Raw genomic sequence first — 25357 nt, 5'->3', positions numbered from 1 at the left:
ACCCAAAGACTGTGAACATTCCATTGGAGGACAGTCATGAGGGGGAAGAGATGTAGGGGTGTCAACTCGGAGGCTGCTGAGGGACATATGGTGTAGCGTCGCTACCACGAGGTGCATTCAAGTTCTAGGGCTTCCGATTTTTTTTCTCCGGACTGGAAAGAGATAGAAACATGCGCATTGTTTCAATACATCCCAGAGATGGCAGCATCGTACGGCAGACGGAATTTTACCGCCAGTGGCGAGAATGAGAACTGTTTTAAATACTTAAAATGGCGACGTTTTCCTTACTTGAACAGCGTGCGATCATTCGTTTTCTGAATTTGCGTGGTGTGAAACCAATTTAAATTCATCGACAGTTGAAGGAGACATGTAGTGATGGAGTTATGGATGTGTCGAAAGTGCGTTCGTGGGTGCGATAGTTTAATGAAGGCAGAACATCGTGTGACAACAAACCGAAACAACCTCGGGCTCACACAAGCCGGTCTGACGACATTATCGAGAAAGTGGAGAGAATTGTTTTGGGGGATCGCCGAATGACTGTTGAACAGATCACCTCCAGAGTTGACATTTCTGTGGGTTCTGTGCACACAATCCTGCATGACGACCTGAAAATGCGAAAAGTGTCATCCAGGTGGGTGCCACGAATGCTGACGGACGACCACATGGCTGCCCGTATGGCATGTTGCCAAGCAATGTTGACGCGCAATGACAGCATGAATGGGACTTTCTTTTCATCGGTTGTGACAATGGATGAGACGTGGATGCCATTTTTCAATCCAGAAACAAAGCGCCAGTCAGCTCAATGGAAGCACACAGATTCACCACCACCAAAAAAAGTCGGGTAACCGCCAGTGCTGAAAAAAATGATGGTGTCCATGTTCTGGGACAGAGAGGGCGTAATCCTTACCCATTGCGTTCCAAAGGGCACTACGGTAACAGGTGCATCCTATGAAAATGTTTTGAAGAACAAATTCCTTCCTGCACTGCAACAAAAACGTCCGGGAAGGGCTGCGCATGTGCTGTTTCACCAAGACAACGCACCCGCACATCGAGCTAACGTTACGCACCAGTTTCTTCGTGATAACAACTTTGAAGTGATTCCTCATGCTCCCTACTCACCTGACCTAGCTCCTAGTGACTTTTGGCTTTTTCCAACAATGAAAGACACTCTCCGTGGCCGCACATTCACCAGCCGTGCTGCTATTGCCTCAGCGATTTTCCAGTGGTCAAAACAGACTCCTAAAGAAGCCTTCGCCGCTGACATGGAATCATGGCGTCAGCGTTGTGAAAAATGTGTACGTCTGCAGCGATTACGTCGAGAAGTAACGCCAGTTTCATCGATTTCGGGTGAGTAGTCAATTAGAAAAAAAATCGGAGGCGTTAGAACTTGAATGCACCTCGTACAGGGCACAGAAGTGGGAGGATCCTGCTCCACAGGGTCCACAGAAGCATTGGCGTGCTCGTGTGGTCAGCCTGTGGAGTTGAATGCTGAAAAATGGTTGGTGGTACACACCGGTGAGATAGATGCCGGCCGGGCTAAGTAACCACGTGGGGACACTATCCAGCTAGATCTTCGAGTTGGTGAAGGAGAAGACTGTTTGTCTTTAGTGGACTTCTTTGAGCCCTTCCGGTTAGAGGAAGACTTGGGTGTTGTTTGGCTGGAGGGATGGAGGAAGTCTTCTCGGGAGTACTTCTTCTGTCCTTTCCTGCCTGCCAGTTGTGTAGTGGGTTGCTTCGCCCCTTTAGGCGAGAGTTTGACGGATTGTTGCACAGCGGGATAGGGGGACAGTGATGCTACCTTGACGCTGGGTGACTTCACAACCTCAGAGCCAAATTTGAGGTCGCATGTCTGCGTGGCCATGTCCTTTGTGGGGTAACAAGAACAGAACTGTAGGTACCAGCTGGGAGAACACATGGTTTGCAACTAACCAGTAACTTGTGAGCTACTGGGTTAGGAAATTTTTCCTTTACCCAAATCTCTTGAACAGCCTGCTCATCTAGATATGTGGAACAATCATGGGAGTAGGCAGCATGGTCGCCATTGCAGCCGATACAACGGGGAGGAGGAGACGGACATTCGCCCTCGTGTGCGTCCCTGCCACAGGTTACACATTTGGCTGGATGTCGACAAGATGTTCAAGTGTGGTTGAAACGATTACACTGGTAGCAGCGCATCAGGTTTGGAATGTATGGCCAGACTGTGGTGATTTTATAGCCTGCTTTGATCTTGAAGAGAAGCATCACTCTACCAAAGGTGAGAAAGACCGCTGAACAGTCTGGTGTAAATTACACCACAGGAAGAATTCAATGATCTATGGGCCTTGACACGAACAGGGTAACCGTGGATAAGCAAGGCAGCAAACAGTTGTGCTTGAGAATCAGAAGTGGTCTCCAAAAGCAAAGTGCCATTCCATAAATGAGAGCAGGATTTCACAGGGCCAGCAATGGCATCAACACACTTCTGAGTAATAAACAGACTGACTGTGGTGAAGGACTGAACGTATTCAATACGTGATACCACAAGGAACCTCGGTGCAGAGGGAAGGGTATTTGAATCAGTAGCCTCATTACATTTAGGTTTCATTGATGTCGATGGAGAGAATGATTGACTCATCGCACGGAAATTCCCCACGGTTGCCAGCGTCTCTGATGGTGCGCTCCCTCCAACTGGGGACCCCCTTCACAAGGGGGTGCACCCACCTTAGGCAATTGTTCACACCTCAGGTCACACCTCCCGAACACCCAATGGAGGGACCAATTCGCAATTTGGGAAGGTTACAGAACAGGCAATCACCCCTCGCTGGGCCTGGCCCATACCAGGGGGTACGTGCGGACTGCCTGTCGATCCGGGGCTGGGAATTATATTTTACCCAGTCACTTTTTATGTGTCAGACATGTGGGCCGGCCTTCAGGAGTGCACAGGGAGGAAGAAGAAAAAAGAAGACCCTCAAACACCAAAGCAGAGGAACGAGAGGAGAAGGGAAACAAAGAAAGGGAAAAGGGAGAAAAAGAAAGTTGAGACTGTTCGCAGGTCGGTAGCAGAATGGAGAACATTCCCAATAATACTCCACACATGTTCCTCAAGGGAAGGGAAAAAGAACAGCAAGAAGATAGACCTACAGCATGGCAGGGAAAAAGTGCTGCAAAGGCTGGGGCCCCATGGTAGCCAAGCATGTACCTGCCAAAGAGTGGCGAGCCCACTGGGGGGGTTTGCAGTTGGTGCTGTCCTCAGTTGGCCCTTCATATGCTGGCAGAAACATGTATTTAAAGATTATGGTGAGCATACACTATTGTCCAAAACTGTATTGAGTACTTCCTCTGATGATTATTTTGAGTAATTATTACAGGAGCCTGTACAAAATGTAAATGTTTGGGTAACATACAAAAACTGTTAGTGACAAACAATCCTGAGCAAATCATGGATGTAGAAATTAGTCGCTACAAGATTTTTGTAGCAAGATGACTGGGGAGGAAGAGGAACCATGCTTTGGCAAGGTTCAGCAACAGGACGGGACCTTCAATTCACCAAAATTCATTGCAAGAAACATCTGTTTAATTAAAAAAGCCTACAAAAATTTGCATGATTCCCTATTAAGGTGCAGTCTCCATTTCAGATGCTCAAAACTTCTCAAAGTGTGAACTTCAGTGCTAGATACTTTTAATAGTTCTCACAACAAAATTCTGTCTCAGAGACTGGAAAACATTACGAAGAGATTCTGGTCATATTCTGGTACACTGAGAGATAGCAATGGCAATGTTTCAAATGACAGCACCATTAAAAAAAATCACCGTTTTCTAAAATACCATCAAAGATGATGCAGTAAATATGCAAGAATTCAAATTGAGAACAGCTGCCAGCAGCAACAATTTGAAAGTTGATAGCCTCATTTAATGAAGCAGCTCAAATCAATCAATATAGCAAGTATTCCTGTCCAGAGTGTATACTATTTGGGTTCCCATTGGAATATGCTAGTGAAATAGCTCCATTTTTTTTAATAATAATGTACGACTCCCTTGACATAAGACCCATATCTACAAACTGCAAAAATGCGCAGGTAACACCAATATATAAAAGTAAACGAAAGTAATCTGACGAATTATAGACACATTATTGAATACCTTGAAGAAAACAATCTATTGACACACAACCAGAACAGATTCAGAAAATATTCTTGTGAAATTCAACTGGCTCTTTATTCACACAAAGTGCTCTTGACAAGGGATCTCAATTTGATTCAATATTTCCATCTTTCTCCTTCCTCACAGGAGGATTCTAATGAAATTGTGTGCCTGTTGAGTATTGTCTCAGTAAAACTGAATTTATGATTTCCTGTCAGAAATGTCACAGTTTGTAATAAATGACAGAGTTGTCTAGTAAAATTGAAGATATATCATGTGTTCCTCAATGAAGTGTTATAGGCCTTTTGTTGTTCTTAATCTCTATAAACATTTTAGGAGACAATCTGAGCAGCCCTCTTAGACTGTTTGCAGATATTGCCATTTACTGCCCAGTAAAGTCATCATAGAATTGAAAATGATTGACAAGGTATCTGCATGGTGCAAAAGGTGGCAACTGATCCCAAACAATAAAAAGTGTGAGAGTCTACAACATGATTAATAAAAAATTCCATTAAATTTTGATTACAAGATAGACAATGTGAATTTAAAGGTTTTTACATTCAACTAGATACCTAGAGATTACAGTGACAAACAACTTAAATTGAAATAATCACATAGAAAACATTGTTGAGAAGCTGAACCAAAGGTCATTTTATTGGCAGAATACTTAGAAGATGCCTGCACTATATTTATCTGCCCTCTTCTTGAGCATCACTGTATGGAGTTGCAGCTTCACATAAGGGGCGTTTTTCTTCCATCTGCAAGGATGGCATGCCTTTGTCAACTGTCAGTATAGCTGCTTCTAGCTATCTCAGGAAAAAGGCTGTATTGCTCAACAAATTACTAATAAGAATTATGGTAAACAATCTGATGGTCCAGAAGTCTGAATTATTAAGCATGAACTTAAACAACTACTGAAAAATGAGAAACACTTCTGAATTCCTCCAGACTCTTGCTCAAATTTGATTACCACACCAAGCATTTTGGATGCAACTGATAATTTCATTGGTGGACTATCAATTTGGTATCACTTGGTGTATTTGAGTTGATTCACTTGCTACACATTATCTGAACTACCATTTTCTGTCAGTGTAGAACCAATGGAATATTCCAAAACATGTGCACAATGTATTAGCAAAATTAAATATGTTTTTTATACGGCTCATACAGGAAATTTACTGGTAGAAGCTGCCATCATAAATACAGGACAAGATGACGCAAAGAGAAAATTAAAGATGATTCATTAAAGTCAGTAAATGCCAGCTGTCATTTGAGATGAGCAGAACGTGAGAGCAATTCTACAAGGAGAAACCTTCAAATTTGTTATGGACCTGTCTGTGGTTGTATCGTAAATCCACTCTTTGGATCACAAGCCACACTGGATGTTGTGAAAGCAGAAAATGCTACAGAAGTGAAGCATTTTTTGGCAATATTCATAGTGTTTGAAAAGAGAAATGTCAGGCAAAGCCTTTGCAAAAGTTTACATAGCAGGATGGTGTGCAAAATTGTTTCCTCCTGTCAAATGCATACTTTTCAAAACTGAACTTCACCATCAGCTTGAAAGCTATACCTTTTAACCATTCTGAAGTAAGATTTTAATACAAACAGCAACGCTGACTTGCTCAGAGTCCTTGGACCAAAGGTTAAACAACCCAAAGATTTGGATTCAAATTTGCAAAAGCTCTTGCCTAGATTTAAAAATCTCACTGCAGTGCAGTCAGAAAAGGTATCATCATCAGAGTCAGAGACTGAAATTAACACAACAGATTCATCAAACAATATGGATACATCAAAATGCTCTCATGGTGCCAAGCAAATTGAAGTGCATTTGTTATGTGCAGCAAATCTTGATTGAGCAAAGATATTCTGTCAGTGTGTCAATACCTGCAGCTATCAATTACCAAATATCTTTTACTGATGTGAGAAAATCTCAAGCATATGTATATGGCACTATGCTTTGACAAGAGAAGATTACCGACACACAGACTTTCATCACAGCTGAGATGGCATTTTCAAAGGCTGGCGACAGGATCGTTTGTACTTTATAGAAAGGTTCTACAAAATGGGCTGTCACACAGACATTGAAATTAATGTTGTTTCAATTTTAGTGTAGACCACTACATATGTATAAAAATTAGATAGCCCTCATTTTTATGAAAATTCACCTTCTGTCGAGGGTTTGCAGACTTCAGCTTTGTAAGCAAATGTTACACAGCTTTTAGCACATCTTCAGCATTAGGGGGGAATTTCCACATGAATTTATATTTTTTGTTTGTATATAAACAAACTCCATCTGCCTCCACAGGTGAGTGGCCAGCACAGCTGACTGCCATGCAGAGAATCCAGGTTCCATTCCTAGTACTGCCAAGGATTTTCCCTTGGTGGGAGGACTGTAACAGGGTGCACTCAGCCTCCTGATAGCAAATGAGGAGCAGCGGCTTGATGTCACAAAAACTGACAACAGCCCCACAACAGTGGTGTGCTGAACTTATGCCCCTCCATACCATATCCAGTGACACCATGTGTGGAGAATGGCATGGCGGTTGGTCAATACTGATGAGGCCCACAGTCTGCAAATGGAGTTTATATATTAAGTGTTTTTTTAATATGTTTTGCATAATTAATAAACTGTGTGCGCGTGCGCGCGCGCGAGTCGAGTGTGCGTGTGTGTGTGTGCGCGCGCGCGCCTCTGTCCTTTTTGCCCCCTAAGGTAAGTCTTTCCACTCCCGGGATTGGAATGACTCCTTACCCTCTCCCTTAAAACCCACATCCTTTCATCTTTCCCTCTCCTTCCCTCTTTCCTGATGAAGCAACAGTTTGTTGCGAAAGCTTGAATTTTGTGTATATGTTTGTGTGTATCGACCTGCCAGCACTTTCATTTGGTAAGTCACATCATATATATATATATATATATATATATATATATATATTGATACTTCAAAAATTGTTGCCATATGTGGGCATGCACACCAATTCTCTTCCCATGTTTCAAATATTGTTAATATCTGTGTGTGAATTAGTACCATCTTTTAAGGGAAACATATTATGTAATCACATCGTGCATGAAATTCTGAGGCTTCTTACACAATGTTAGTATGTAACATGAAGAATAGCGTGAATGTGACGTTTCCCTGATGCTACAAAGACCATGTCACCACTTTTGAGAACCAAAAGGTGCGGTTATGTTGAAGCACTCTGTAATAGGCTCTGGAAAAATATTTGCTTGCAAGGCTCAAGGTGACAATGTTCATACCAACTCATGCACAGTTGCACTTCTCTATACAGGCTCTGTAAGCTGGTACTCCAGTCAATCATATCATTTCTCCCTTGGCCACTAAATTATTAGTATCAGCCGACTTCTCAATAAAAGGGGGGGGGGGGCTAGAAATTCCCCATTACATTTGATCTCAATGGCAGAATGACAATAGTTTAAGTACCAGTAGCACTTTGGAGCTAATAGTCCATATTATTCCAAAATGTTGATATGATTCTAAGTATTTCTGGTACTAAATTTAGTCTCAATTATGCACTGCTTCTTGACTTGGACTCAACACCCACACATGCACTGGAGAGAATGCTGCTGCAGTGTGGAGTTTAATGAAGGGAGAACAGTGTGTCATGCCATCAGATACAGGGAGAGGGAGCAGCCCTTTACCTTTCTCCATTTGCAATTCACTATGGTTGGATAGAATGATATAAAGTAAGTATGAATTTTATTAGTGGGTACCACACACACTGGTGAAGGAGTAGTTAACACACTGTACTTTACTATGTGAAGACATACTGGAGATATTCAAAAGTGGGTCAGATATTTTGGAAAGGTAACAATTTTCTTCATAATTAATGACATATTAACATAACTTGTATATTGCTACAGAGTCAATGTGAAGATGAGTAAAAACAGTGATATCTGTGATCTAGCTTTTGCAAGCTGTGGTGTTTCTTTGATGAAGAGGTAACCTAAGGAAGATCAGAAGAAGAAGAAGAAGAATAAGAAGAAGAAGGAAAAAAGAAACTCTGCAGGTAGCATTCTGACTGAAAAAGATACTGATATCAATCAGTGTTCAGTTATTCCATTTTAGATTTTGTGCCATTTCTATAGCACACCACAAGAATGCAATCATGTACATCAGCTTAAGACAATCCCTTGTCAAGTCTGACAAAGTGTCCCACTTTATTATAATACTGTTTTTCATTGACAGCCACAGACTCAGAGAAATAAGGAAATAGCTTGTGTTCTGATTTGCAAAATGGAAGTACTGCTGTGTATATTTGCTAGGCTTTCTTCAACTCATTATCTACAGCCAGTAAATAGTAACTGTTTAATTGAATTTCAGTTGTTGAATTACACAATCTAAATGTGACAACATGATCACACACTATCTCAGCATCAAATAACCACCACACACTCAATGGAACAATTTTACCAATTCATCACATGTTACACCTGATGTTGCCATATTTGGCAAAGACTTATTTTTGACTAATTGATGTACATTATCATCTCCTGCCAAGATGGTAGCCAGTACAAAAACTGATAGAGAATAAAATAATTACAGCTGTTTAAGATTTCTTGCAAAACACATATGTATTTGGTTCTTTTATATTGCTAAAGGCTAATACAGCAATAGTTGAAGAATAAGGACTGGATAGTGAGATATCTGTACTGACAGATAATCAGAAGAATAATTTAAGAATTTTATCTATAGAACACGTACTATGGAGAAGTACACACCAGACAGGTGGACTGATACACTAAAAGTTATCATGGAAATGGATGGTGTGGAAACAGAGAGAGTAGGAAGAAGGGAATGCTACTCATTAAACTTATTTGACACTATTCCAAGTGTTCCAACAATTTCATCATTTAATGAAAAACCATCACATAAAATATTATGTACAAATTTTCCATGCAAGTACAAAGTAAAAGTTCTCAGGAAATTAAATAAGTGAAGGCATTTACCATGCAGTAAAGTGCTACATAATTTAGTAATTTCTTCAGACTTCACTTTGGCACAGTTATACAGGTCATCAAATAAAATATTTAATAAATCACAGTGGTAACTAAATTATATTGCTGACATTATAATTCCTCATCAATAGCCTGTATTGCACATGTTCTTTGACACTTTCAAATGAAAAAGTTTACAAACCTTTTTTCACATCTGAAATACTTTTATTTGTAATCTATATTTAACAGTTTTTTCACTGCATACAGTAAATAAATTTCTCAGACCAATTACCAAGTACAGAGTTTGTTGTATCATATACAATACAATTTAATAGAATGTGAGACAAGTACTGACAGTGATCGATATACAAATGATATTTTAATGGCAAGATTTTGAAATATTTTACCAGTAATGCTGGATACATAGATAATATTCTGTACATGTCAGATGGTTAAGTACTATTGCAGAGGTATGAGAAAATATCAACTATGATAATTCAGTCTTAATAGGGGAATTTCGGCACTCATACCAAGTGCATCATCATTTGCTTCACAATTCACAATAAACAAACCTGCTACACACAAATCAGCATATTTTATGAATAAAAAAAAAAAGGACACACACACACACACATATATGCACAGCAACACTTATTTTATATTAAGGCACTTTGGGCACCTCATTTGTAGTATTCTAACCTAATCACTTTTTAAGTGCCAGTATTTAAAATTATGAAGTCACCATTTTTGCAACAGTCTAGTTTCTTCAGGGAAATTCCTGGAGCTATCACGTCAACACAGTCAAATATATTCAAAACATTATGATTTAGGTATTACTCATTTCTAGAATGAGAATACACTCAATATACAAACAGCTATACATTTTTTCACTAATTACTCTCACTGATATGTTATTTATGATGTATTTATTTGTTCTATACACATGACAATTCATACAGAATTGAAGCATTTGCTTATTTGCACATCAATGTGTTTTCAATTTCCTGTGCCTTATTCTCACAACTTTTGTCTGCAAACAGATCTGGTAACCTATTACAGCTATGAAAATAATGCAACACAGTAAGAAAATTAAGCCAGGTGGCTTGTTGCCCAGAACAAGACCCATACAACACCCAATAACTTGACCCAGTAAGACAATCAGGGCACCACATAACGATACTGAAATTCCATACTTCTTGTAAAGCACGGAAAGCTGTTGTGTATAGCCCTGAATAAATGTAAGTGCAGTGCTAAGGAACAAAAGCACATTGGGGAAAGCATCACAGCTTCTTGTGCACAAGTATGCAGGAAACTGCTTCAGACGGACGAAAGAACTACTGCGGGTGAAAGTATCTCGTTTTCCACTCTGAAGTCCTGGAGAAGAAAATTAGAAGTCCATCAGTCAAATGATAAATATGGGGTAACCAAATCTCTATCAGATAAAAGTAATAAATATACACTGATTTGATCCATTATAAATGGTTCTGAAAGCCTGCAACACTGAAATCAATATGTTTGTTTATAAATAACTGATCAGCTACCAGTCATGATTTTCTTTATTTTATTTTTTGCACGACTCACATGAAACTGGGAATCATTTCCTGAAACACGTCGTATGAAAAATAAAATAAAGAATATCTTGATGGTAGCAGGTGAGTTATTTATGAACAAACTTATTAATAAATATATTTAAATATACATACATACATACATACATACATAATTTAAGTAATGAAAAATTTCAGGCAACACAATGATATGTACTGAGGTTTGTTCAAGTACGAGTTTTCAGAATCCTGTAACTATATTTTCATAAGATGATGGGATATGAAAATTTTGAAATTTTAGAAGGTGTATACAGAGTCACCAATAAAGCTTCCAGGCACCACCTCCTGTTGGTATGAGGGTCTCCAGCCACAAAACTAACAATGTTTATCTCCTCTTGCTACTATTACAGTATTTCATCTTCAGGGAAGAATTTCCCTTTTAAGTTTGACGCAAAGGATGTGGAATTTTCTTCCCTTCTTCCCAAAGCTTTTAGAGTACTTGTTGCCAGATTGTTGGGAAAATGTATCTAACACACAACAGTTGCTCTATTTGATGTAAGAGATGCCTGACAGCTGCAATCAAGGCATCAATGAGGTCAGTCTAGAAATTTCATGGTGCAGTGGGACATATTTTGTGGACAGCAGCATTGATTTGCTGATACAAGGAAGCCTTTTCTTCAAGCTGTTGCCCCTTTGCGAGAAGTGTGCTACTGTCAAATGTGTTTCTGCATCATTTCTATTCATTCTGCCATAGGTTAAACGTAATGGCTCAACCCTCCACAAGAAATGAGCACCATACCGTAACACCAAACCTTATCCTGTGATTTGTTTATAAATATACTTTCTTCCACTGCACCACAAACCAATACTGCTGTTCTTTGTATCACTAAGTGACATTATATTTATTCTTGCTCTCAATAGCTTTTTGGTGGCATTATAATGCTCTACGAACAGTCATGACCATTCTGTCACTAACAACTGCACTTTCAAAGCAATGAAAAGAGTGTATGATGACTGATTTGAAGAGTATACTTTACAGAGTGGTTGTCCCTATCAGTTAATTTCCTAGGGCTAAGAGACCGATTTGATTAACTTGACTTCACTATACATCATTTCCTCAGTTGAATTAATATACATAGATCACAAGAATTACCTACAGACATTGTACAATCTTAACACACAATATCTACCACCTCTTGTGGCTTAAAAAAGGCAGTCAAAGCACACCTGTTTAATGCTACTACAAAAATTAGAGAACTCCGAGCAGGGGTTAATCAAAAAAGGTGGCAACTGAAACACCTCTCTCTCATTATAACACACAGTAACAATGTAATGGTACACAGATTCTTGTGCAGCAGTGAACTAACATTGCAGGTAGCGAAGGGAGAACCACAGCAGAAATGACCAGGAAAAAGTTCTCGGGAGATGGTGCGAGACACTTACATGTAATCTCCGGCCCCATTGTTGCACTACAGCAATAGAGGGTGACGTTCTGACGATGACACCAACTTGTGCTAGGGAAACATCAGGGAAATTGTCACACAAAAATTGGCCAAAGAACCGGAGACAGAAGGCAACAGGCAGTAAGTCAACAAGTGGCCTCCAAAGCCACAATAATTTTGTATAACACATTACCATGCCTAATACAATGTACAAAAACCATTTCCATTCAAAACAGTTTCCAGCCATCTCAGAGTGGATAAACGGAGGTCCAGCATGGTTGTCAGGGTCATCATCTTCCTGCAAAAATAGTGCCATGTTCACATAACTATGATCGATGGATAGCTATCATGCGGCCTTCCCTCCAAAGCAGACCACAAAGGTTCAACAGTATTGAAATCTTGGGACTGGGGGTGCAGAGGAGATGTGTATCCATCTTCACACTCACAAAACTAGTCTTGGACTGTGCAAGCTGCGTGAATAGGTGCTCAGTCACCTTGGAACATAGATTCACCATTGAGGACCAAACATTGTACCATGGGATGGACCTGATCAGCCAAAATTGTCAGATAAAGCTTGCAAAGTAACAATTAGACCCTTGGAATACAATGATATGGGTGCCAAAATCATAGCCAAACACTCTCCATGTTTGAGTCTTGGGACATAGCCTCTGCCAGAAGCTGGCAACTGTATGAAACAAGACTCATCTGGCCAAATGACTTTCCTTCATAGCTCCATAGTCCAAGTTTTATGTCTCTGTCACCACTTTTTCCTGTTAAGAGCTTTTGCATCATTTGTAAGTGGTTTTGAAATTCCACATTTCCCCGATTATGGAGTTCACTTTATGCTGTTTTGGTAGTCAGAGGGTTTGGGAGGGTGGAATTTGATTTTGCAGCTATTTTGCAGCTGTGATCTCCTTTGACGTCCTGAGGACATTGCATAGTTGCTGTTCATAGTCGAATACAACAGACAAACCTGCAGGCTTCACTGGCATCTGCATTTGTGTTCAAGCATGCATTTCTGTTGGTGTTTCCACAATTTTGCCTAACCCCTATATCATGCAACTGATTTGACTGCAATACAGGGTCTTTAATAGTGATAGGAACAAAATTTATGAGCATTATGAATCTGCAGCTACATGATTACTCTCTAATTCACAATTAAGTGTGTGCCACTCTCATACAGCACATGGGAAAAACAAGCACTTACATCTTTCTGTGCCACCTCCGATATCTCTGTTTATTATGATGATAATTTCTCCCCATGTAGGTGTGTGCCAAAAAAATATTCTCCGAATTTGAGGAGAAAGTTTGTGACTGAAATTTCATGAGATCATTCTGCAATGAAAAAGCCTTTGTTTTAATTATTGCCATCCCAATTCATGTATTATGTCAGTGGCACACTCTCCCCTATTTCACAGTAATGCAAGATGAGCTACCCTTCTTTGAACTTCCTCAATGTCTTCCATCCATCCCATCTGATGTGAATCCCACACCACACACCAACAGTCCAGAACAGGGCAGACAAGTTTAGTGTAAGCTGTAAGGAATTACTCCAGCTTATTAGAACAGCAATGCCATTCTGTGGAATTTATTTCTACATCAATAATAAAAACTGGCATACAAACTAAAAGAGTGAGTTGAGCGAGTTCTGAAATTCTGAATAACTTGTCTTCTAATCTCTTGAAGAAATTCAGAAGCTTCATCACTTTATAGCCATTCCACTTGGGTGGGCTTACCAATGAAGCTGCTAGTAATGAGTTACTAAGTGGGGATGAGTTAACATAGTTACTAGAGGGTGTGATGTACTTTGATTTCTATCAAAAACATTGTTGCGTAGTAGATGTGTTGCTTGGACACCCAACTGTCAAGCTAAGAGAATGGTGAGGAAATTACTCTGCAATGTTCCTAAAGAAAATGGCTATGTATTCCAATTCAAATAAAATAGTTGCTTCATCTTTTACTAGGCAGAGAGTAGTGAAAACACCATTTTTATGGAATATTCAAGTGCCATTACATCAACACGTGTTGCCAAAAAACCAAAGAAGGGATGTTACATTTCACTTGTGTCACACTTCAAGCCTATCTAGTTTCTACCAGAATGTTTTTTTTGTGGATGGTAACATTCTGCCACACTACCTATTGTCAACTGGATCAAGTATTCCGTTATTCTGCATATATGACACTTTAACAGAGGATTGTTCAGTACATTTTAGGAAAAGAAGTGGTAGGTATGGGACCAACTGTTGTTACCAATAAATTACTCAACTGTTAAATCTGTATGGAAATGGGTCTTCTAAAATATAATTTCTGCACTTTAACTGAATTTCACAATTTTAAATTAACAAGTGGTCTTGATTTTTTACCAGGTCGTTTAGAAGGTGGTGATGAAGTTGCCATTGTCTTCAGCAATTGATCTGACTGCTTGCTTAGCACCTGCACCTGGTCTACCAGCACTTGCTGAATAGAAAATGATCCCACCATCCTGAAAGTGAAGAAAATGTTTTTAATATACGAGTTATACATTTTTTTTAATACATGAACTGTAACTTGAGAGTTCACACAGGACATGCTGGGAATGAAGAAATAGAGGAACCCTTACTTTTTCTCCCAACAGTCCCTGCATGAAGAAAAATAAATGCAGAACTATAAAACATTTATTTACATATTTCGATTTGTTGTACTTAATCCATTCAGTCAGATGTTTTAAGAAAGAGGATTTGTTAGTTTGTAAGGTAAAGAGGAAACTGTATGCGCAAGGAATCAAGAAGTCACCTCAAAGGAATGGCACAATGCCTTTCTTAGAAATTTAAGTATATAGAATAATGGAGCACACATGACACAGAGTAGATCAGAAGTCTACACATAGACAGGTATCTGCACAGAAAATCCAACCACCACAGAGCAGAGCAACTCATTTCTCCAAACTTTGGCTATCCACACACAGTGCCGAAGTGATGCTCATGAGCTCAAAAGGCTGTGTACAACATTCTTCGCCAATGGTTACAACCAAAAACTGATCCACATAGCCATGCAAGTAACAAACAACAGCACGATGGACAAGAAATTGACAAACTGTAGATGGAAGCATGTTACCCAATGTGAAGCTTGTCTCTGACTGGATTGGTAAACACCTTTGCTGGGTTCAGCCTGTCCTCTGCAACAGCCACAAGATCCAGAAAGTGCTAGGCTCCACCAAGACAATATAGACTCTTTAAACTGTAGGTGTGTAAAAGTTAGAATGCCAGTGAGAAGTACACATTGGTGAAATTCACAGGCCAATAGTAATGCACATATGGGAACATGAGTGCTACATTCATCTAGGGCAACACAGCAAATTTGCACTGGCTAACTACCAACAAAACCGTGGCAAGGAAATACAATTTAACAAAGCCAGTGTACTTGTCAAGAAAACGGTTTTGGTAAAATGCAAGATGAGGGAAGCCATCAAAATACTGAAACACTGAAACACCCTAACACGAATAGAGGATGGACTCAGGGTTGCACTAGTTTCACTGCCAGCCCTCAGAATCCATCAGGCCACACCAGCAACATGAGATGGGAGCACTACCAGCAAGTAACTGCCACCTCACTGCCTGTGTCCTGGAGGAGGAAAACAGGAGTCCACATCACCAATCATGGCAGACAATCAAAGAAGAAATAAGTAACAGCAGTTCCCCACTTCCTTCACCATAGTAACTTATTACAATGAATTTCCCACTCCTTCTACCTTAGAAGATCAATTGTAACAACAATATTTTAAAATTGTTATGTACAAATAATGTCAGGTTCAGTGAGCAGTAATAACAAAATGTAAGTGACTCTGCACAGCTAAAACACACCAGTAGATGTAGAAGGAGGCTAATATAACCACAGCCGAAACAATGGTTTGCTTACAATATGATGTGATACTATACTGGAAAAACTTATGACAACCACCTCAAAAGTGTTTGCAAATTTTATCAACTTAAAGCAGTGCAGGTGAACAGTCACCCAATATCCATTCAAATGAGTAAACAGTGAAATGCAGAATTATACTTTTGATACTGGAATGTGCTAAATTAACTGAAGCTAGCCAAACTATATTGATGTTATTCTGGACAGTGAACACAATTATTAGTGGAAAGAACCTTCATTTGGTAAAAGTGGTGCATGGAAGGGGTGAATTTACATGCACTCTGGGCTGTTGCTAAGCTAACACATTCATTTGCTGTTTCTTCATGCTGGCATCAATTTCAATTAAATGCCAGTAATAAAGTACCCAGTAAATGTTAGCACTTTCTGTATTGCAGAATAAATACATTAAATCAGCGTAAAGCAAACTATGTTAGAATGTTTAAATACAATCAGCATAACTGTATTTCACTTACACTTATGACGAAAAATGAAACAGTGATGATGGCACATAACGATCAAGACAATGCTAAAATTGTGTCAGACTTTTTCAAATTATTCAACTGAAGCCCCAACAGAACATGTAAGTTTGATCCTAGTCTAAAAAACTAAAAACTACTAGAAAAGATTACACCACAAAGTTACAATAAATTTACCATGCAATTAGGTAACCGAAAAACTATGAGTACAAAGTAGCAGTACAAGTATGGAAGCATGCCAATGTTCAAAACCTACATAAACCCATTTTTGACATTTGGATTATTAAAGAAAGATGATAAAATAAAAGTGAGCAAAGAGTGGAATAGTGATAATCCACCCACTTCACCAAATGGCTGCTAAGTCATATCGGAACAATTATGGATGACATGGCTGACTACTTGACATTATACGTCATTTTACCCAAAATTGTTCACACTAGAAATTACGAACAAGAACTGCAAGAATATCAACAAGGATTTGAATACTGAGTGTGGGATAAATGAATGCTTCAGTGACTCCATGCCTGCTGTATTTGTCTTGTCTTTGTGGTCCTACAGGAGTGATACATACCAAGCTATGTTACATTCTTAGATTCCTCCTTAATACTGTTTCTTTTAACTTCTTAATTAGATGTTTGTGGGGGTTGTTGACATATATCTAAGTATCTGCCAATTCAGGTGTTCTATGATACTCTGCTGCGGGTGAAACAAATCTGTGCCCATTTGAGCTTGCCTTCTTTGTTAACTCCCTTGTTAGATATGGGACCCACACACTTCAGCAGTATTTTAGCAAGGGGCAGGAGTGTTTTTAAGGAATCTCCTTTGTAGACTGACTGCATTTTGCCATTATACTACCTATGGAACTGTCACCTGCTGTAGCTACAACTGAAACTATGTTATATCTGCACAAATTTCTACACCCCGATATTTCTGTGAATTGAAAGATTCCTACCATAACTTCCTGATATCATAGCCAGAGTACTGTGTTTTTGAATTTCATGTAAGGAGCAGTTTTGCATTTTATATACACATAAAGCAAGTTGCCTTTCTTTGAAGATTTGACTGAATATTTGTGCATTTTTTCAAAAAGTATTTCATTATAGGTAACAGCATCATCTGTAAAAAATCTGATTTTCCTATTAACAGTGGCTGCTATGTCATTAATGTACAACATGGATTTTAAAGATCCAAACGTACCTCCATGAGGGCACACCTGAAGTTAAATCTACAGCTGTTAATTACAGCATACTGCTGCCCCCCTGCTCAGATATCTTCAATTCAGTCACAAATTTTGTTTGATGCCCAACATGATCGTATTTTTAACAAGAATATTGGTATGGTAGAGTATTAAAAAATTTTCGTAAGTCAACAAGAGCTGTACCCACTCTGTTATGTTGATCTTTGATTTTGGGTATGTGAAATGAGAAAGTGTGTGTCAGGTGTAACATTTCACATGACATTTATGTAACATGCTGGTTGGCATGGAGGAAATCATTCTGAGTGAGATACCTCATTATATTTGAGTTTAGAAGACATTCCAACATATGGACATCATTATGTTGGAAATTTGATTTTGCCTACCACTTTCGATACTCTTCTTTTAGATGGATGTGACCTGCGAGTTATTCCAACTTTCGCTTTCACAAATAACATATTACAGCTCTATATGCAACAAGCATATATTACAGTCCCTAATCTGAGAAACAGTGCATATAATAGGAATGCAATGGCACACTTTTCAATAAAGTCTGCGTTGGCACAAAAGCAATGCGATGCTTCCACATTGCCATTATGCTTTGTTGAGACCCATGATGGTAGCAGGACCAGTCCGAAAACATTTCTGTACACAAGCGACTTGTCATTTGGGCGCCGCTTTTCTAACGTTGTACCTCGTACAGTTTACATCTGTGTTAGTTTTCGCTACTGTGATTGGCCTACGTACTGTATACAAAACTTGCAGTCATGGCGGCTCAAGCAAACCCTACATAATGATATGTCCCGTATAGAAATTTTATAGTTGTGGCTCCCAAGCGTCGGTTCTGTTACTTGGGACTAAATCGGCACCTAAGTGATTTATCCAATCTATTATACTTTCTGTATGTGGACATGTAACTTCAGTACATGTATCAGTTCACACTGGTATCCTTACTGCCTGAAATGTCTATAGCTTGACATGTGACGCAGTAGCAAGCCATTATTAGAGCAGAAAGTGTTGCTCTGTGTATCATGTAATGTTCATTGAAGTACGTTTTGGGGTTTTGTGCTATGTATATTCTGGGATGCAAGTAGGTAAACATATTTGGGTTAACCCAAATTCACGACAAAAGTATTCTTAAATGAGTGATTTATCGACAAATGAAATAAAGGGAAATTTATTTCGTTTAAGGCAGCTTTGAATGTTTATAGATAATGAATGGCAAGTTTCGCCGTACTAGCTATCATTAGATGGATTGAACTATCATTTTATTTTGGATTCTCCATTACTGCACATATCCGTTTTCGAGTACAGTGACAGATGTTATGCATATTGCATAGGCTGTAACTGGTGTGCTATGTCACAGATGTTCAAACAATCTGTCTTATGTCATATTTTTGAAGTCCGGCCAATCCTCTACACTCTAATGAAGTGACTTATTAACTGTAATCCAAGTACGTTCCTTTGATGTGTTATACCTACGATACATTCATTCGACAATGGTTAAAAGCCCTAAACTGAACAGGAGAGAATACAAATTAAAAAGATTCCGTATTTAGATTTCATTAACGGCGGCCAGTGTGGCAAATTAATGTTGTTCAAAAATACTGTTTTGGCTGTGGACACCAATGCAATCAAAATATTAAATGTTCTATTGCTTAATTTCTAATAATGATGTTCTAGATCTTATTTTTTGTAACAAAATTTTGAAAAGGATTTCATGTTACTACGAAATGTATTACCCCAGACTTAAGCTCTTACGTTTGTATGTAAACTGAAAATATTGTCCTTGCTTTGAAGAATTAAAGCTAACTATGAGTAATTCAAAGAGACATTCTACTTCGAAAAACTTATGGGCCATATAATACGTAGTATACAGAGAAGTTGCAGCATTAGAAAATTGCAGCGAAATGCAGGAAGATCTGCAGCGGATAGGCACTTGGTGCAGGGAGAGTGCAACTGATCCTTAACATAGACAAATGTAATGTATTGCGAATACATAGAAAGAAGGATCCTTTATTGTATGATTATATGATAGTGGAACAAACACTGGTAGCAGTTACTTCTGTAAAATATCTGGGAGTATGCGTGCGGGACGATTTGAAGTGGAATGATCATATAAAATTAATTGTTGGTAAGGCGGGTACCAGGCTGAGATTCGTTGGGAGAGGCCTTAGAAAATGTAGTCCATCAACAAAGAAGGTGGCTTACAAAACACTCGTTCGACCTATACTTGAGTATTGCTCATCAGTGTGGGATCCGTACCAGGTCGGGATGACGGAGGAGATAGAGAATATCCAAATAAGAGCGGCGCGTTTCGTCACAGGGTTATTTGGTAACCGTGATAGCGTTACGGAGATGTTTAGCAAACTCAAGTGGCAGACTCTGCAAGAGAGGCGCTCTGCATCGCGGTGTAGCTTGCTCGCCAGGTTTCGAGAGGGTGCGTTTCTAGATGAGGTATCGAATATATTGCTTCCCCCTACTTATACCTCCCGAGATCATCACGAATGTAAAATTAGAGATATTCGAGAGAGCACGGAGGCTTTCCGGCAGTCGTTCTTCCCGCGAACCATACGCGACTTGAACAGGAAAGGGAGGTAATGACAGTGGCACGTAAAGTGCCCTCCGCCACACACCATTGAGTGACTTGCGGAGTATAAATGTAAATGTAGATGTAGATACGTTACCGAACCACTGAAGACCGTGCGTAATATGTGAAAACTTAACTGTGCAACACCGGCTATCTGCAGTCGTTGGGGGCTGCCCATACGTTGTGGCCTATGGAAACCGCTTTTATACTGCAGGTTGTCGCCTGTGTTCACGTGCCATCAAACACTGGACCGGGCCACAACAGCCGTGGACACACAATATTGATTATATCCGTGATTAGCATACGTGCAGCTGTATGTGTTGACTGCACACAAAGTGACAAGTCAGGATAAATGTTTTATAGACACGAAAAGTACTCTGATATGAATACGAGAAATACTCTCAAAAAAGAAGAACCTTTTGAGGTTACTGGCCGACAGCAGACATCGAAAGATTCCCACAATTTATCTATAAACCAACCAGCCTCTTACTGCTCTCCAGCAATGGCTGGCTGAAATATTGCATCGATAGCAATGAGATTTCAGTAAATTTAAATATAACTTTCCTTTTGATAGGCTTGTGAATGTGATTCATTTGTTGCACTGGCTAAGAACTTTTATCGCACCGAGGTATGAATTTTTTCTGTACACTTGGGTGAGTGGATGCCTAAAACTGTTACCCGTTTCCTCTGTACACACAAATGAAAACTTGAGCTCACTATTGCACACATTCCACCTATGCCAGAGTAGTTTGAGATTTTTGACCGCTTACACCTACATGTACTTAGCAAGAGAATGCCTGAACTACATATGTGTAAATGGCGGCCGAAACCGCATTTTTGGAAAAAAATCTCTCTACCTGGAGACTGTCTAAAATGTTTTGTTTCGAAGCAGATATGGCCGTTCGTCCAACGTGATGGCTGTGCGTAAAGTGACAAAGGATGGCTGTCTTCCTCCATACGCTGGAAGGACATTATCGCTCAGCCGTGACATTAAGAAATTTTCCAGCAGAAACGAGACTACCAAGGAAGTTCAAACCTCTTCCGTTTCTTCGTCATTACATGACAAGTGCTGAAACAGTGAGTACGAACATGTGAGAAGTCGATTTCAGAAAGTAAAGAATTGGCTCAGGGCAAAATCAGCCCTTAACCTGACCTGTGCCAAACTGTACGAACAGTTGGGGCACCTAAATAATATATATTTAGAAATGCAAATATCCTCCAGATTTAAAGTTTAACGTTAAGTCAACGTCGAGGTCATTTGAGACAAGGCACAAGCACTGAATAGGGGAGAAAGAGGAAGGAAATCGGCCTTGTTTTTGTCGAAAGCACCGTCCTGACATTTGTCTCAAGAGATTTATGGAAATCACGGAGAACCTAAATCGGAGGCATTCGAAGCGTTATACTTTAGAATGCAAGTCCAGCGTCTTACCACTGCCCCATCCCGCCCGGACATTTAACGAAAGTATATTATTGCACACTGATGTCTTTACGTGTACGCCAAATGACGTTTTAATCAACAATTTTCAGTATCTTAACCCAAACATACTTGGGCAGATGTAGTAATGAATGAGATCCAACAGTATGTAAGCCACATATTAGCTACTTACACTGTGAAAGTAATGTTTTTCCCCTAATATCAGTACTTTTTTTTTTTAGGGGTGGGGTGGGGAGAGCACTCCCACCAGGAGGTTAACAGTGGGAAAAGGACAATAAAGGGGTTATCCTCATGTTCTTCCAAGATAGTACTGCGGTACTCGTGAAGCAGTTTAATTTATAGCCAGCAGGATGCATAGTGATACAAAAAATATAACAGAATACGATCAGCAGTGAAATTAGGTGTTTGTAGTGGATGAGAGAGAAGGCATGGATGAATGAGGAAAGGACGACAAATATTTCAAATCCTAAGAAAAATCTTTAAGTCTCTAGAGGTTTCTTTGGCGAAATGCGTAGCAGGCTTAACGAAATAGAGGTGAATGTAGATGTATCTAAAGACCAGCTACGGTATACTTGGATTTGGAAGGAAGACTTCAGGAAGCGAAATTTGCTGAATCTCTGGTTCGATGGACACGCGACGCCCGTCTGTCCTTCTGAAGAAGATGGGTTTAGATCCGTCGAAATCGTGGTCAAGGTGATTTGAAAACCACCATTTTTTGCAACTGGTTGGCCGTCCCTTTTTCCTGCCGTCTGTAACCGTTGCTGTAGTGCAGCCATGTTCAGAATATCGAATATAATCAACAAATTAAAGTATCTGGATTGTTGATGCCAGCAAAAGGTTTTTATTAGGTAGTCAACCAGGATACAATATGAAGGAAGGTTCCATAGCGTAGTTAAATATTTTATTTGGAGCTGCTGTTTAACATTCTCTTAAATGTGCCAGTACCACTCTGATTTAGTCCTTTAACAAGTCACTGACGAAGAGGATGTTTACGGGGCATGTAATCAACCTCTTTCACCCCATAGAACACGATTAGGCTGTAGGACTTCCTCATTTGTTTATCAAGGTGAAAGACCGAACTAAAATAGCTTTCACAACGATGGGAGTCCATATAATGTGAAATTGTGCAGCCGGAATACCTCGCACATTTCCTTTTTGCAACCCAGCGTTGACACTTTCGCTTGCGTAAAGGTACGTGTCGTCGTCGTCAATGCGAAGGGCTTCAGTCCAGTTGCTAATGATGCGTTTAATTCGCAGAGGGAGCTGTCAGGCTTTTTTTGAAGCAACAGCACATGAAACACTCTTGCAGCAGCTGCCATCTGCATGTTACTGAAGAGCTTTTTACGACTTTCCAGGCGCTGAATGCTGTGCACCGAGCAAGGCAGGTAGTGGATCTAGAGCCTCAATTAGAGAACAAAAAGAATGGGCCAGATGGTCGGTGTTAGCTCTCGCCCTCGCACGTAGAGCCATCGCGGTCCATACGAAGAAAACACGTCTGCCAAATAGAAGAAACCTCTCTATTTAAAATCCAAGCTTTTTTGCTTGCAAACAGACAACTTTGTTAATCGTTTAGACCTGGAAGAATGAATATGCATCGTAACGACTTTTCGTGTTGAGCTTTCCTTTGGGAAGTATTTCGTTTACGAGCGTGAAGAGTTATACAGTAAACACACACTAGATAACGCACGTTACGCTGGTTGATGAGACTGTTTTGGTCTAATGGAATGAGAATAAGCCTCTGAAAACGTTGAAGAATAGTACGTGTTGCAGTCTTACTGACGACGCTCATCACCTTTAAGGAAGAAATGTGACGAAGTCTTCCCTGAAGTAAGTATTAGACTATGTTACACACTTCCACGATCAAGAACAGACCATATACAACATTCGATTCTTCTAAAGATTTCTTTGAAGACTAATCTTTTGAGCAATATATGAATGAGAAGATAATTTTACTTTATTTGGGACATTTAAAAAGGGAAATGGATAGGTTGAAGTTAGATATAGTGGGAATTAGTGAAGTTCGGTGGCAGGAGGAACAAGGCTTCTGGTCAGGTGACTACAGGGTTATAAACACAAAATCAAATAGGGGTAATGCAGGAGTAGGTTTAATAATGAATAGGAAAATAGGAATGCGGGTAAGCTACTACAAACAGCATAGTGAACGCATTATTGTGGCCAAGATAGATACGAAGCCCACACCTACTTCAGTATTACAAATTTATATGCCAACTAGCTCTGCAGATGACGAAGAAATTGAAGAAATGTATGATGAAATAAAAGAAATTATTCAGATTGTGAAGGGAGACGAAAATTTAATAGTCATGGGTGACTGGAATTCGAGTGTAGGAAAAGGGAGAGAAGGAAACATAGTAGGTGAATATGGATTGGGGCTAAGAAATGGAACAGGAAGCCGCCTGGTAGAATTTTGCACAGAGCACAACATAATCATAGCTAACACTTGGTTTAAGAATCATGAAAGAAGGTTGTATACATGGAAGAACCCTGGAGATACTAAAAGGTATCAGATAGATTATATAATGGTAAGACAGAGATTTAGGAACCAGGTTTTAAATTGTAAGACATTTCCAGGGGCAGATGTGGACTCTGACCACAAATTATTGGTTATGAACTGTAGATTAAAACTGAAGAAACTGCAAAAAGGTGGGAATTTAAGGAGATGGGACCTGGATAAACTGACTAAACCAGAGGTTGTACAGAGTTTCAGGGAGAGCATAAGGGAACAATTGACAGGAATGGGGGAAAGAAATACAGTAGAAGAAGACTGGGTAGCTTTGAGGGATGAAGTAGTGAAGGCAGCAGAGGATCAAGTAGGTAAAAAGACGAGGGCTAGTAGAAATCCTTGGGTAACAGAAGAAATATTGAATTTAATTGATGAAAGGAGAAAATATAAAAATGCAGTAAATGAAGCAGGCAAAAAGGAATACAAACGTCTCAAAAATGAGATCGACAGGAAGTGCAAAATGGCTAAGCAGGGATGGCTAGAGGACAAATGTAAGGATGTAGAGGCCTATCTCACTAGGGGGTAAGATAGATACTGCCTACAGGAAAATTAAAGAGACCTTTGGAGATAAGAGAACGACTTGTATGAATATCAAGAGCTCAGATGGAAACCCAGTTCTAAGCAAAGAATAGAAAGCAGAAAGGTGGAAGGAGTATATAGAGGGTCTATACAAGGGCGATGTAATTGAGGACAATTTTATGGAAATGGAAGAGGATGAAGATGAAATGGGAGATATGATACTGCGTGAAGAGTTTGACAAAGCACTGAAAGACCTGAGTCGAAACAAGGCCCCCGGAGTAGACAACATTCCATTGGAACTACTGACGGCCTTGGGAGAGCCAGTCCTGACAAAACTCTACCATCTGGTGAGCAAGATGTATGAAACAGGCGAAATGCCCCCAGACTTCAAGAAGAATATAATAATTCCAATCCCAAAGAAAGCAGGTGTTGACAGATGTGAAAATTACCGAACTATCAGTTTAATAAGCCACAGCTGCAAAATAATAACACGAATTCTTTACAGACGAATGGAAAAACTAGTAGAAGCCAACTTCGGGGTAGATCAGTTTGGATTCCGTAGAAACACTGGAACACGTGAGGCAATACTGACCTTACGACTTATCTTAGAAGAAAGATTAAGGAAAGGCAAACCTACGTTTCTAGCATTTGTAGATTTAGAGAAAGCT

The 25357-nt window shown here is 39.6% G+C and overlaps 1 protein-coding gene across 1 annotated transcript in view; it reads right to left on the bottom strand.

Moving 5' to 3' along the window:
* Positions 1–8959: 8959 nt before the first annotated feature.
* LOC126248432 (uncharacterized) overlaps positions 8960–25357 on the bottom strand; it is a 108954-nt gene continuing 92556 nt past the window's right edge. The window contains exons 2-3 of the mRNA XM_049949404.1: positions 14423–14541; positions 8960–10444 (exon numbers count right to left, since the gene is read on the bottom strand). Coding sequence (XP_049805361.1) covers positions 10056–10444; positions 14423–14540 — 507 coding nt within the window. The 5' untranslated portion in view covers position 14541 and the 3' untranslated portion in view covers positions 8960–10055. The remainder of the gene's footprint in view (positions 10445–14422; positions 14542–25357) is intronic.

The sequence above is a fragment of the Schistocerca nitens genome, chromosome 3 (genome assembly GCF_023898315.1).
Source record: "Schistocerca nitens isolate TAMUIC-IGC-003100 chromosome 3, iqSchNite1.1, whole genome shotgun sequence".
NCBI classification, from domain to species: domain Eukaryota; kingdom Metazoa; phylum Arthropoda; class Insecta; order Orthoptera; family Acrididae; genus Schistocerca; species Schistocerca nitens.
The sequence above is the reverse complement of the archived record's forward strand: the minus strand, read 5'-3'. Positions and strand labels throughout refer to the sequence as shown.